The sequence below is a fragment of the Emys orbicularis genome, chromosome 21 (genome assembly GCF_028017835.1).
Source record: "Emys orbicularis isolate rEmyOrb1 chromosome 21, rEmyOrb1.hap1, whole genome shotgun sequence".
Taxonomy (NCBI): Eukaryota; Metazoa; Chordata; order Testudines; family Emydidae; genus Emys; species Emys orbicularis.
The window spans coordinates 17,590,145-17,606,129 of NC_088703.1; the positions used below are offsets into that span (position 1 = coordinate 17,590,145).

Consider the following 15,985-nt stretch of genomic DNA (forward strand, 5'->3'; position numbering starts at 1 on the left):
CGGATGCAGATACAGATTTTTGTATCCGCGCAGGGCTCTATACGTCTAGATCAGTGTTTAGAATTTTCCCCACCAGGAACTGAAAAAACCCTCTGGTTTCCTAATGGCAATTCACCCTAATCCCATAATACTTCAAGGGTGCAAAGGTTTGTCGTCATGGTAGGGCATCACAGGTAATTTCTGGATGATGGTGTTCTGAGTTTGGCACTGCCCATATACAGGGTAGCTTCCCTTAACACACCCATCTTGTCTCATAGCCTATCACAGTTCAGGCTCTAGGGCAGCAGTGCATGAGGACACCAAAACAAGCTCTACAGCACAGACACAGTCCCCCCGAGTTCTGCGGGCAGGTAGAACTTGCGAAAACATATTGCTCCTTTCCCAGCTCAGTACAACTGCATTTCTTCCCCTAAACCCATGGGATACAACACAGCCAGTGCCCCCTTACAGGCCACAGTTAAGAAACCCTGCTCTAGGGTAGTCACCAGAACAGCTAATCTACACAGTTACAAAGCAAGTCACAATCCTAATTCTGGATCTAGGAGTGACCAGAATACACATTGACACTTGCAGCCAGACAAGCAATTACATGCCAACATACAAGATCTTCAAAACTTATTCCACAACTGCTACAGACTTGCGGGAGAGGTTTACATGTCACAAAACTGGACTAAATGACTTTCCACCAAGTCTAGCCCTTCCACGTTCCACTTCATGCAGGGGACCTTGTTTTTCCCTCCTCCCCTACCTGCCACAAAATACAAATCAGGGTATTTCCTCTACAACTTGATCACCAGATTCTGAACATTTTTCACTACTTGTTGTTACAAGAAACATTTACCAGGACTGGAAAGTTGGAAAAATGCAATACTTTCCTATTTTTCCCCGTGTGTAGACTTTGTTCATTTGACATCACTGTGTAGAAACTTTCAGAGTTTCCCATTTGTGTGGGACTGTCAAACAGCAACAAAGGGAACAAAAAACATTTTTTAATAGGCAAGTGTGATTCCAGGGTCACAAAAAAAAATCACCAAGGGGGCTCAGAGGCCTTATCTATTTTGTATTCAAAGTTAAACATCTAATTAAACCAATGAAAATGGGACCAAAATACCTCCTAAATCAATTTAAACTTGGCTCACATTGATTTCTCTCAACTCAGGGCTAAACCAACGGAAAACCAGGTTTAAGTCAAATTAGGGATTTGCATTGTTTTAACTAAGGCCTTGTCTACATAATTTTTCTCCCCAGTTTAACTGTTAGGGGGTGTGATTTTCTTACCAGTTAAATCTGTATAGCCCTTAGTGTGGATGCAGGTGTATCTGTATAAGGGTGCCTTATCCCCTGTAGAGCTTATTCTCTTTCCTTAAATGTGTAGCTATACCAGAATACTGTGCCTTTATGCTGTTATAACTGCATTCACTTTAGGATAGTTGAGAGATAGATATGGTAATTTCCTGGACATACGTTACTGAATTCAGTTTACGGGCACGTCTATACTTAAAACACTGCATCGACACAGTCACTGAAGCACTTTAATGAAGACTCTCTAAGCCAGGGATACTCAGGAGTCAAATTAGCGATCAACATTACCCAAAAGAGTCCCAATAGTATGAATTCAGTTTCATTTACTATAGTACTAATTATTTAAACAGTATGACAGGGGAAATATTTAGTTTTTATTTAGATATTATTCTCAGTAAATAAATTAATAACTTAAATGATTAACAGCTCAAGCATCCTGATTGGTTAATAATTAGTATTTTAATGTGCTGCAAAGAGCTGCAGGAGACACAGTAAAGAGCTACTTGCCATGAGATGCAGTCTGAGTATCACTGCTCTAAGCCAATGAGAGAGAGCTCTCCTGTCCGCTTAGTTAATACATCTTTGTCAGAAGCAGTAGCTATCGGTGGGAGAAGCACTTGTCGGTACAACTGTATCACTCAAAGGCAAATTCAGTGAAGTAATTCTGTAGTGTAGATCAGGGCGAAGTAATTTAGGAGCCCACTGTATTAACGCAGATGTTTGTGTGTTATTGTGGGACTGTATGCAACTGGTCTAGGAGACATGACTAATGTAAACCATGGGAAAGCGTTGAGCTTCATAGGACTCCTTGAAACAATCATCTAAAACAATATACTGTTGAGTAGGTTTCCCAGGAAATACTTGGGAAGGGAATGCCAATTCCCACCTCCAGGCCTGATCTTTTCACTCCATGGAAACCTGTGTCTACAAATTACCTACTCTCAAGATCAAAAGGCCCAAGCAGCATAAGGAGCAGCTCTCAGATTCATGGGAGATTCTTGTGCTGAGCAAAAGAGTTCACACTTTATGGACTTGTAAACATAAAAACTACTGGTGGAGTTTGAAGGACTGCCCACCAGCCAGGGCCCTTGCTGGAATCAAGCTTTACAATCTCTAGCTATTTTCCAGCTCAGAGTGGGAAACTGACAGTTTCAATCTAAAGCGCCCTTTTGAGGGAGGGTGTACAAGGTTGCTAAACACTTCAAAAGAGGATTGTTAATTCTTCCTCTTATCTTAGCCCATTCCACTCTGCCACATACATCAATCAGCTACTATCTCCTCCCCTCTACATCTCCAAAAACAGAGGAGTAATTAGCAGGAGACATCTGCTCCCAAGTGAGGAATGAAAGGCATGGAGGCCACAGGATATCAGAAGAGTTGGTTTGGGGACCTTGGAGGAATTGCATTACAGCCCAGGAGAGGCAATCTCCTCTGTATAACCAAAATATGCTTGAATCCCTCTTATCTGTACCCAAGAAGCACATGCAGCACTGCCAGGAACTGCTGAATGTGAGCACAATCAAGTCACTGGGACTTGGTCAAGTTCCGTTTTTCCTGTCCAGTTGAGCACTACACATCCCCTCACAGGGAACAAAGACAGCAGGGCATTGTAAATAAAAGTAGTTGTAACCCAGCAACAGTTTACTACTACTCCCTTTGCTCTTCCAGACCCTCTCAAATCCCCCTCCTCCACAAGCCCCCCCACCCCAACACTTTAAAAGGTGACAAAAATGGTTTTATGATGCACAAAGGCCTCAAGATGTGGTGTTCTATTTTGAGTGTTTAGTCTACTTGTTCTGTTAGAAATAGCCAAGCTTCCCCACTCATGGATTCCTCAAGTTAGGCTCCTAAAACACAAGAAATCTGAAATTCAAGAGACCATACCTCCCCCGGAAGCAGAAAGCTGAAGATGCTCAGCACCTCAGGGAAAGGGGTCAGACAAAACAGGCCACTTCTATCTAGCTGCAAGAATATGGTTTAAAAACATCAAATTCACATTTTGAAAAAATGTTGGGCATCAGGAATAAGGTCTGATATGGCGCTCCTCAGCCCTGAGCTGAGAGTTTCTATGACCCATTTGCTTATTGTTTACATTAAAAAGGCAAAAAACTAAGAGTTGGGAAGTTTAAGGGCTTTATTCACACAGAAGTCCTATTGGTTATGGTTAAACAGGTTTAAATCCTGACTCAGTTAAAACAGTGCCACCTGCTGTGAGGATAACTGTATTGATTGTTGGTTGTAGTTTACCAAAACAAGCTAAACCAGGTTTGAATAGATTTAAGTGTCCGCATAGTTACATAGGTTTAACTACATTGATTTAAACATGCCTTTAGTTCAGGGGTTCTCAAACTGGGGGTTGTGACCCCTCAGGAGCTCATGAGGTTATTACATGGGGGTCACAAGCTCTCAGCCTCCACCTCCAAACCCTGCTCTGCCTCCAGCATTTATAATAGTGTTAAATATTTTAAAATGTGTTTTTAATTTATATGGGGGGTCACACTCAGAGGCTTGCTGTGTGAAAGGGGTCACCAATACAGAAGTTTGAGAACAGCTTTAGTTATACTGGTGCTGGCCTTGAACAACAGGAAAGATCAGGTCTTTACTGGATCTAAATAGTGAGAGACAAAAGTAGACAAGATACCTGAATTGTAGGGTGTTTTTTTTAAAATGCATTCAAGGGTATTTTAATAAGCAACACAGAGCGCAGCCATCCCAGCTTTCTTGGCATATCAGATTTAAAAAATGGTGCCAATGTATTTAACTCCATGTGCCCATATGCCACCATCCCTCCTCCCCTTCAACCTTCACTCTCACCCCCGAGTTCTACAGTTTATGTTGCAAAAGCCACTCCATGCACTAAAGCCACATTTCTCTAACTTCTCCTCAAGCCATTCTTTCTGCCTTATCTCCCTCAAGATTTCAACACGATCTTTACCCCACCAAAAAGCATTTCCTTTTGGAAAGTTTGAAGGCACACACAAAAATTCTCATCTCAGATAGCTTTAACCATGTTTAAAAGTTTCAAAAAAAACATGGTAACATGCTGGACAACTGCAGGAATGTAATCAGAAACAGTATTTCAGTAGCAGTACAGCTTCAGAGAGCTGCCAGGAATAGAGAAAGACTCCCTGAGTCTGCACAATTTCCCTGTGAACCAAAGCAATATCCTGTTACCTTATCTCCTTTCTCCAAGCTTCTTTTGCTACTCTCATAGCTATGATCTCCGAAACAAAGCAAAAATGTAAGCCTGCCCTTCAGTCACTTACCCACTTCCTAAACATGATCGCTATTCTTTCCTGTTAACCCAAGGTTTGGATTTTCACCATAACTGACTTAAATCTTGGATTAGACTTGATATGATTACACCCTACTGGCCTTTTCTTAGGAAGGAGACTGCTACTCCATCTGACCACTGGATGGAAGAAGGAAGAAATACGGACCAACCCTTGACTATTACAGGACATCCCTGAACATGCCCTGCTCAGACTGACACCCTCCCAGTATTAACCTTGAGACTTTTCTCCACATAAAGCATGACCTCTGTGCGGTAAGAAAGAATGGCCCATCATCATCCCCACCTAGGGTCACCAGATAGCAAGGGTGAAAAATCAGGACATTGGGGGGGGGGGGGGGGTTATAGGCACCTATATAAGACAAAGCCCCACATTTCAGGACTGTCCCTATAAAATTGGGACATCTGGTCACACTATCCCCACCTGCCTTCAGTAGAGAATGGAGGACTCAAATAGCTCACCATTACATTACATAGCTGCTTCTTCCCCCCAAGCAATCCTTCCTTTACAGCCGCTTTAAGGTAGCATTTTCCTGTGTGCCGGAAATCCCATTTTGAAGCCTCGTAACTTGTGCAGGAAGCACAAGTAAACAATTCACCAATTTGCATTTTGTTCACCACATTTCAAGGGGAGAATCTTGCCAGACCAGTACACAAATGCTTCAAACCCTGCCAATGGGACGCTACCAGTAGCTTACCTGGTCTGCACAGCAGCACGTGAATACTACAGGCAGGGTGAAAGTTGCACCAATGAAGCTTCCCCATACAAAAAAAAGCTGTACCAGACGTGAATGGGACGTTTAGGCATGAATCAGTCAACACCAATCACGGGACCCACACCAGCTATTTCTCAGAAGCACTAGCCCCCCACCTCAACTAAACTAACACCTTGCCTTTGCACCAGTGCCTAAGAGGGCCTTTTGTTGAATGAATGCATAGTTGGAAACTCCACTTGCTATTCAGCATATGTCCTTTGACAACACCCACTCACCAGTGGGCTGTAAATAGAGTTTAAAAAAAGAACCTGTTTAAACTATTAAAATTATATTGGTTAACCGTTTAATCGTTAACATGACGGGGGTCCTGGTCGGGGCTGCCGCCAATCTGTTTTAAACATTAACTGCAATATATTAAACGCTAAGACTAATACTTATCAGTTAACCGGTTAATATTTTACATCCCTACTCACCACCCAAGCGCTGATCAAGAAGGATACATGACATCAGATATAAGGGAGAGTTAAGATAGCCTCATTCTTTACACAGTACAGAGAAAGAAGCCCTAATATTGTTGGTTTTGACCTAACAGCTTGGGGGCTTTGCAACAATATCCACAAATCAATTCAAAGGACTCCATCCAGACCTGTTAACAGTAAACACTCAATCCCTGAATACCTAGGACTTGAAACTTGCAAAGGAAACCAACTAAAAACAGCCATAGAAGAGGATAAGTACTCCACTGAGTACTCCACTCAGCATCCAGATATGCAGGAGTATTGGCATGTACATATGCACTGCTCACTTGTGTTAAATAGAGGGAAGAAACGGGTAAATGACCCCAAAATGATTCAGTAAAAGAATGATTTGTACTTTAGAAAGGCCACTTACTGCATTTTCAAAAGCAACTAGCTGATTCATGATGCCTGTGAGCTCCTTTGGACACTTTAAAGGAGGCCTATTTTTTCAGAAAGCCCTCACCCACCCTCTGGAAACCATGCACCTTCAGAAATGTGTCATCAAGTTAGGCACTCAAGATTTTAAAACATCTAAATCACTATTTTGCTTCTGAAAGCCTAGGCCTTAGGCACCCAAATACAGACTTTGGAGGCTAATCTATGGTCAAAAATGGATGCCTAGGGATATCTAAGATCAAGGCTTCATCTGCACACAAGAGTGGTGCTGCTTTAGCTATTTGATGGACATGGAGCTGCTCTGAAATTATTTATGTGCAGTGTATGCTAGACTGGTTACTGGGACACTTTCTGAATGACTACATTAGTTTAACTCAACAGGAGTCTGTCTGGAAAAACAAGCAGGAAAGAAAAGAACTGCTCAAGATAAGCCACCTCTTAGCAAATGCTTCAGAGTTGTTATGGGACAATGCCAGAACAATTAGCTTTGATGATTTTGCCTCCAGCCAACCTACAAAACTGGTTTCAAAAAGGCCACCTAAGCTTTGCTGACTCCTGGTATACACCTCTACCCAGATATAACGCTGTCCTCAGGAGCCAAAAAAATCTTACTGGTTATAGGTGAAACCGCGTTATATCGAACTTGCTTTGATCCGCCGGAGTGCGCAGCCCCGCCCCTCTGGAGCGCTGCTTTACTGCATTATATCCGAATTCATGTTATATTGGGTCGCGTTATATCGGGGTAGAGGTATACTATGTTAAAAGAAGAAACTGGTAAGAACTGGAACCTTGGGTACTCTGGATGGAGTGTTCTACCAGTATGAGACACAGTCTACATACATATACACAGATTTTGTGCTCACATTTTGGGACACACTGAACACTTAGGTGAGAGACATGATAGGTGAGGTAATATCTTTTATTGGACCAACCTCTGTTGAGAGAGAAACTTTTGAGCTGTCACACGAGTATAAACTAGATCTTTTATTGGACCAGCTTCTGTTGGTGACAGAGAAAAGCTAATACCTCACTTTGTCTCTCCAATATCCAGGGACCAACACGACTACAACACTGCATGAATGCTTATATGACTGTCTTCCAGGCTTGTTGGTAATGTACTGGCCTTTCTGTATTGTGCTGATCTCTGATCAATAAACGAATTGAGCCTGGACTACCTATCGTACCAATAAAATAACTGAATCCTACTAAGGGTAAGAATGGTAGACACACAGGGTTACTGCAGCCCAGGGCCCGATCCAGGAGGGGAGCACTGCAAAATTCCATCCCAAGATAAGTAACCTGAAAGGGGGTGTTGTAATAATCGGGGTCTCACAGACCTACCCCTAAGTGTGAGCCTGACAGTGGAAAGTAGAAATAGCGGATTGGAACAATTTATAAACTTGCAACAAATGTTGATGGGAAAAGGTACTAAAGTGAGATGTCTACTGCTGTAACTCAAGGACTGTGTTAAAGATCACCTTTGATAAACAAGTAGTATGGACTGGAAATCAGACCAAAATTGGCATGTTGGAACTCAGGCTTAACTAGTGACAAAACGGAGAGAAGATAGGATATTACATTCATCACTCCATTTTGGGATCCTTAAAAAAGACTTTGGGGAGGGAGAAGTCAGCTAGCTAGCTGAGAGAGATGGAATGGAATGGGCAAACTTTATCATCATAGCTGCTACTCCCACACTGTCTCCTGGGCCCCAGGACCCACTCTGATACCATTGGGCCTTCAATGCCCTCACCAGACCAGGCCAGAGAGTGACACCAAAATGACATCCCCACCTCCAACTATTTCAACCCAAGCACCATTTGAGTTGTAAGACTTTGGTTATTGCTGTCCCCCTTCCCACTCATGTGTCCTTTTCCTTCCCCACCTTATTTTTTCCTCTTTCCTTTTGCCTTCTGTTTAGTAAATCTGGCTTAGCCAAAGCTACATATTTTGCAACAGTGCTGTAGGCCTGTGACCAGAGAAGCAGTCAAAAGCAATGCCATGTCCTAACTAACTAGCCTGATGCTGATACAAGTTTGCCAGTTCTCAAAGCGGCTGATTAGACAGCAGAGCAGGCCTGTGTTTCTCCAGCAGTGAGGTTGCAAATAAAAGTCAGCCCCAAAGAGAAGCTGCATTTTCAATCTTTGCTGTTCTTCTCTCCCATGGGTTTATCTTGTATTAAAGGAAACAGGATCAGACTTTACCAACAGCTCCAACCTAGCAAACAATTGCCCCCAAGGACAGTTACCATCTTTAATACCATCTAAAAGATGGTCAAACAGAGGGTTTTCATTATAAAAACTCTACAGCTTAAGGAACAAGGAATTTTGTTAGTACAGACTTAATACTTTACATTTCAAATGCTTTAGTAGTTTTTCCTCCTCCTGCTTAAAAAGAATTTAATGGAGTGTTTGCCATAGGAATAAGCTGTGCCAAGGTCTTTGTAGACAAACCCCCAAACCATGTTTACTGTTGGGACAGTGATATGATCATTTTAATACCTTTAACAGACTGGGTCCATTTATTCTGTCCGAATTAATGGAACAGGTGCACTCAGATGCCAAAAAGGGGCCAGAGATGTAACCACAACATCATGCCACTACAAAGCAATATAATCCCCCCATGATGTGGATGCAGTTATACCCAGTGTGAATATGCTTTACCAGCACAGCTTATTCCCATTCATGAAAGTGAATTCACTGTGGCAGGATAAGACACCATTATACTTGTATAACTGGATCTAGACCAGGGAATCGTGCCAGTGTTATTTATTTCAGAATAATCGCCACCCCAAGTTACTCTGATACAAAACATGTGCATACATCAGGCCTAAATCACCTCTTCTCATAAATACAGGCAATCTCCTTGGAGAACAGATTCAAAGAATCTTTTCCTTTCCACTATCTACAGCAGAGTGGCTAGCAAATTTTGGGTGCAATCTCCAGTCCCACATCCACACTAGAAACCTTTACCAGTATAGTAATGTTGGTTAGGGAGTATGATTTCTGTACTGGCAAAACCCCTGGTGCAGTTATAGTTATAATGGGTATCAATTACATCTATATTAGGAGGGTTTGCCAGTACAACAGAACCTCAGAGTTACAAACACCGGTCAACCACACACCTCATTCAGAACCAGAAGTACACAATCAGGCAGCAGACCAAAAAAAAAAATCAAATACAGTACAGTACTGTGTTAAATGTAAACTTCCCAAAAAATGAAGTTTTAAAAAAAAGATTTGACAAGGTAAGGAAACTGTTTCTGTGCTTGTTTCATTTAAAGTAAGATGGCTAAAGTCAGCATCTTTCTAATGCATAGTAAAGTTTCAAAGCTGTATTAAGTCAATGTTCAGTTGTAAACTTTTGAAAGAACCAGAACGTTTTGTTCAGAGTTAGGAACAATCTCCATTCCCCAGGTGTTCATAACTGAGGTTCTACTGTATAGCTATACTAGCCAACCCTTCCCAATGTAGACTAGGCCTGAAAACCTATGGGATTTGAGCTTCTAAATCTTTTTGGCATTTTGGAAAACATCTCCCTCCTTCATGGAAATCTACTTGAGTCACTGTGTGCTGCTGGAAGAAGTTCTCAGAGCACAAGGGGCAGGGCAAGCCCTGGCTCCCTCCCCAAGAGCAGACAAGTGTGAACCCCTCTGGTGCTCTGCTTTTTTCACCCAGCACTTAGCATTTGGGCACAGGGGCCCTCAGGTAAGGCCCAGCCACTTCACACTGACCGTCCCCCATGTCCTTGCCCCACACTGTGTCTAGTCTGAATCCTGTAAGCACTGGGATAAGGGACACAAGTGGGGCATGAGAGGGGAACAGGGCTTGGGAGGTCCAGAAGCAACAGTAGAAGCAGCTCAAAGAGGCATAGGGTAGGGGTGGCGGAGCTGAGGGCCAGTGTGGAGGCACTGAGGGGGTGATTTGGGGTGGGGCCACAGCTCAAGGGCACTGAGGGGGACTGGGAGTCAGTGTGGGGTCACTGAGGGAACAGGTTCAGGGGCACTCCTCTGGCACTGAGGGGACTGACTGGGGGTGCTGTTCTAAGGCACTATGGGGGCTGGCTGTGGTCAGGGTGGGGGCACTGAGAGCAGTTTGGGGGCGAGAATGAGGGGGGTGCTGGGGGCGGGGCAGGCGTTCTGGGGGTCTGCTCAAGCAGTGGGTTGAGGAAAGACACTATCCTGGGGAGGGAAACGAAAGAGTGGCTGGGTGGGGCTGCCACAGGCAGGGTCCCTCTGGCAGGCCTCCCATCTCCACCCAGCTCACTCCAGGGGCCTTCCTAGGCTGGAGGAAAAGGCCACACCCCCACCCACTACACAGGTCTCCTGGACTCACTCCACCCCTCCATTCACACTCCCACCTCCTCTTGCATGGGCTCCATACAGCCTAGGCCTTGACCCCAATGCACAGCCCCTCCCCCTCCCTATGGATAAGCAGCGCCAGCGCCCCCCCCCCCCCCAACTACACATCCAGCCTGGCCACCTCGTGTACAAAACTGGTTTTGCTCCCCACTGCGCCTACCCCCGCGGGTCCGCCTCCTGCCTCGCCCTGCATCCCTCCCCCCCATTGCACAGCCCCCCCCATGCCCGCTCCCGCTGCCCCTCCCCCCATTGCACAGCCCCCCCATGCCCGCTCCCGCCGGCCAGACACCCCTCCCCCCATTGCACAGTCCCCCCATGCCCGCTCCCGCCGGTCCGGCACCCCTCCCCTCCATTGCACAGCCCCCCCCATGCCCGCTCCCGCCGGCCCGACACCCCTCCCCCCATTGCACAGCCCCCCCATGCCCGCTCCCGCCGGCCCGGCACCCCTCCCCCCATTGCACAGCCCCCCCATGCCCGCTCCCGCCGGCCCGGCACCCCTCCCCTCCATTGCACAGCCCCCCCCATGCCCGCTCCCGCCGGCCCGACACCCCTCCCCCCATTGCACAGTCCCCCCCATGCCCGCTCCCGCCGGCCCGACACCCCTCCCCCCATTGCACAGCCCCCCCCATGCCCGCTCCCGCCGGCCCGACACCCCTCCCCCCATTGCACAGTCCCCCCCCATGCCCGCTCCCGCCGGCCCGACACCCCTCCCCCCATTGCACAGCCCCCCCCATGCCCGCTCCCGCCGGCCCGACACCCCTCCCCCCATTGCACAGCCCCCCCCCCATGCCCGCTCCCGCCGGCCCGACACCCCTCCCCCCATTGCACAGCCCCCCCATGCCCGCTCCCGCCGGCCCGGCACCCCTCCCCCCATTGCACAGCCCCCCCCCCATGCCCGCTCCCGCCGGCCCGACACCCCTCCCCCCATTGCACAGCCCCCCCCCCATGCCCGCTCCCGCCGGCCCGGCACCCCTCCCCCCGTGGCCTCCCCCCAGTGACCAAGGCATCCCATACACGCCCCCGCTCGCCCCGCTCACCTTGTCCCTCTTTGTTGTTGGCGGCCTCCCCGTCGGCGGCGGGGGCCGGCTCGGCCCGCAGGCACTCCCGGCAGACGGAGTGGAGGCAGGGCAGCAGGCGGGGCTCCCGCTCGGCCCGCAGCCGCTCGCGGCACACGCCGCACTTCTCCAGCAGCTCCAGCGCCTCGGGCCGCTTCTCCCCGCCGGGGCCGCCCGCCTCGGCCGAGGCCGCCGAGCCCGACATGGCGGCCGCTCCCCCTTTCCCGCTTCCCGCTTCTCCCGGCTCCAGCTGCACGCGGGGCCCGCGCGCCGCTGGTGTAACGTTCGCCGGGAGGGCCGCGCGCGCCGCTGAGGACGGAACGTTCGCCGGGAGGGCCGCGCGCGCGCGCCGCTGCTGCTGCTAACGGCGATGGAGCGTTCGGGGCCCCGCTGCACAAAGCCTGGGAGACAAGGGGAGCTGCGCGCGCACACGCACGCTGCGAGAGAGAGAGAGAGTTAGAGAGGGATAAGGCCCCCGCCGCCTGCGCGTCCTTCGCCGTCGCTCCTCCTACTGGGGGGAAAAACGGTTGCGGCAGCCGAACCAATCAGCGCTCAAATAATCCCCGTGGGCGGTTCTGGGACGGTGAGGGACGCACAAACCGACCAATCCACCCGCCTTTGGGAGGCGAGCGGAGGACGTCACCTTAAGTTTCTGCGTTGGGCGGGAGAAAGGACGATCGACTGGGGGTTGCACCAATCGCGGGACTCGGAGCGCCGGTGGGACGGAGAGGGGAGGCGTGGAAATGACAGGAAGACAGGCCAATCCGCTCCCTCGTTTGCCCGATGGCGGCGGGATAGGCAGAGACTGACAGGAGATGGGAGCGAATCCGCTTTCGGCGAGGCCTGCCCGCCTGGGTAGAGCATGAAGGGCGCTTGAGAATGATCCGTTAATAAGGTTCCGCCCCTCCGCATGCAAACGGCAACAGTCAGTGATTGACGGATCTGGAGGCCAATCATCCACCGAAGCCATCCCTGAGGGCGGGAACTTAGTTGATTAACATAGGGTAGGCCCTGTAGGTTTCCAAGCTTCGAGAGGAGGCGGGAGGAATCCTGGGACAGACAGGAGAGAGAACCAATCAGCTTATGAATTACCTTAGCAGCTACTCAATGACTGGCAGGAGATGAGGCCAATTACCTTCTCCTAAATTCCCGCTGCCCTGCTCCTCTCGCCTCCCGGAGGGGGGAGTGGCTCCATCCCCCCCCCAAAAAAAACTTGAGGTCTCCCTTGCTGGCTGGCTGTAACAGAAAGCGAAACCCAGTTCCCTCACGGGGAGGTGGAGACAAATAATGAGTCAATCCGGAGTGACTCCAGAGTCACTCCAATGAATCTGCTGAGGTCAGTGGAGTCACTCTGGAATCACTCCAGACTGACCCAGCGCAGGGTCCTGCCCACTGAGGTCAGTGGAGTCACTCTGGAATCACTCCAGTCTGACTCAACACAGAGTCCCACCCCACTGAGCTCAGTGGAGTCACTCTGGGTTCACTCTGGTTTGACTCAGAGCAGGGTCTGGCCCTGTTGAGCTCACTGGAGTCACTCCTGATTCACTCCAGATTCACCCAGACTAAAGTCTAGGCCCCCTTGAATTCAACACTCTCCCCAAAAACAGAACTTTGATTTCATAGAATCATAGAATATCAGGGTTAGAAGGGACCTCAGGAGGTCATCTAGTCCAACCCCCGGCTCAAAGCAGGACCAATCGCCAACTAAATCATCCCATCCAGGGCTTTGTCAAGCCTGACCTTAAAAACCTCTAAGGAAGGAGATTCCACCACCTCCCTAGGTAACCCATTCCAGTGCTTCACCACCCTCCTAGTGAAAAAGTTTTTCCTCATATCCAACCTAAACCTCCCCCACTGCAACTTGAGACCATTACTCCTTGTTCTGTCATCAGGTACCACTGAGAACAGTCTAGATCTATCCTCTTTGGAACCCCTTTTCAGGTAGTTGAAAGCAGCTATCAAATCCCCCCTCATTCTTCTCTTCCACAGACTAAATAATCCCAGTTCCCTCAGCCTCTCCTCATAAATCATGTGCTCCAGCCCCCTAATCATTTTTGTTGTCCTCCGCTGGACTCTTTCCAATTTTTCCATATCCTTCTTGTAGTGTGAGGCCCAAAACTGGACACAGTACTCCAGATGAGGCCTCACCAATGTTGAATAGAGGGGAATTATCACATCCCTCGATTTGCTGGCAATGCCCCTACTTATACAGCCCAAAATGCCATTAGCCTTCTTGGCAACAAGGGCACACTGTCGACTCATATCCAGCTTCTCGTCCACTGTAACTCCTAGGTCCTTGTCTACAGAACTGCTGCCTAGCCCTAGTCGGTAGCAAATAATGAAAGGGTGGCTGTGAAACAGAGCATCAGTGATCATTCAAAGAAAGCCACAAGAACAATTCTAGGTCTTTAAAACCTGTCTCACTGTGAGAGATTAAAGATGTTTGATCTATTTAACTAACTTTAGGGAAGGGTACCAGGTGAGGGTGACTTGATCATGGCCTATAAGTACCTACCAGTGTTGCCAACTCTCATGATTTTGTCATGAGTCTCATGATAATGATTAACAGAGGGTCCTGTGGCACCTTTAAGACTAACAGAAGTATTGGGAGCATAAGCTTTCGTGGGTAAGAACCTCACTTTGGTTGCATCTGAAGAAGTGAGGTTCTTACCCACGAAAGCTTATGCTCCCAATACTTCTGTTAGTCTTAAAGGTGCCACAGGACCCTCTGTTACTTTTTACAGATTCAGACTAACACGGCTACCCCTCTGATACATGATAATGATTGTTTTCCTTAAAGCCCCAGCTCCTAGAGTCAAGTGGATACGTGATGATTTCAGCCTTCCTTCTTAAAGAAAAATTAAGTTTCTAGCACTCGTGGTTGTGGAGAAAGCTTCAAAATGTGACCCCAGTGCACCCTAAAGACTCAAAAAGCAGAAGGCAAATTAAAAGAACACCAATATTTATTATTTGTACATAATCTCATGATTTTAAAGCCAATCTCATGAGCCTGACTCATGATTTTTGAACATTTTGGATTGGCAATACGGTCTACCCGGGAGATTTCTGGCTCTTCAGTCTCACCCACAAAAGTTTAACAAGATCCAACAACTGGAAGAGAAAGCTAGATAAACTGAGACAAGAAATAATGCTTGGGTTTCTAACAGGGAGTGTCATTAACCACAGAAACGTCTCACGAGGAGGTGAGAGATGTCCCTTGAGAGATGGGGTCTCCATCACTTGGAGTCTTTAAACCCAGACCGGGTGTCTCTTTCTAACAGATCTGCCCTAGCTCAGCCAGAAAGCATGTGCTGGATGCAGGCACCACTGATTTGCTACACTGGAAGTCAGACTAGATGATCAGAATGGTCCCCTCTGGCCTTGAAATCTAGGAGCAATCATATTTTCCAAAACAAAACTCTGTCCCTGGGTTCCCTACAGCCTCTGCAATTATTAAAGCTAATGGGGCTTTTTAAAATCTTGGTGATCTCCCCCCTCACACACACACACACCCCTCATTTCTGCCCTTTGATTTCTGTGCAACACAAAAAGATAAGTCAGTTTAACCTGTTTCACTCCCTGATTCCCAGGGTACATCACTGCAATAAAAGACACAGAGCTGGCCCAGGTCAGCTGACTCGGCATGCAGGGCTATAAAATTGCTGTGTAACTGTAGACAGTGGGGCTTGGGCTGGGGTACGGGTTCCTCACTCTGAACGTTTACATTGCAATTTTACATCTGCAGTCCGAGATGCAAGCCTGAATCAGCTGACCTGGACTCAGGTCTTTTTATTGCAGTGTAGACGTACCGCCAGCATCCAGGCTCTTAGGGGATGGTTAAATCCAAACAAAGGCGTCCCACCTGCTAACACTAGTAGTGCCACAAATGCCAAACATTGAAAAATCAGGAGTCAGGCCTCAAAGAAGTCATGGGACAGGCTTAAACTCATGATTTAAAAAAAACCACCACCAACAACAACAATCAGTTTGGGGCTCATTTTATTTGCTTCCTGGTCTGAGCCCTTAGTGGGCAGTTTGGGTCACATTTTTAAGCCTTTCTCTGCAACTCTAAGGGGTAAAAAAATTACTTTCTAAAAAAATTCAAGTTGAGAGTCTGACTGAATCCCAGGACTCCAGGTGCTGAAGCTTTCAGAAAAATATCCAGGGTGAGGGTCTCTTATGCACATGCTTAATTCAGGCTCTCTCTTTCACATACACACAGAGAGTAGTAAAATTAAGCATATTTCTCCAGGATTAGGGGCCTTGTGCTTTGTTTTTAATGTTCTGGCATGGAAGGTAGAAATGGGGGACCCCGGTAATGGGGGAATGACGGGCACACACAGCTA

General features: G+C 47.7%; 1 protein-coding gene across 1 annotated transcript in view; it reads right to left on the bottom strand.

The window, feature by feature from the left end:
* Positions 1-11,844, bottom strand: part of TRIM28 (tripartite motif containing 28) — a 55,811-nt gene extending 43,967 nt beyond the window's left edge. The window contains exon 1 of the mRNA XM_065420928.1: positions 11,622-11,844. Within this exon, the coding sequence (XP_065277000.1) occupies positions 11,622-11,844 (223 nt within the window). The remainder of the gene's footprint in view (positions 1-11,621) is intronic.
* Positions 11,845-15,985: the final 4,141 nt, after the last annotated feature.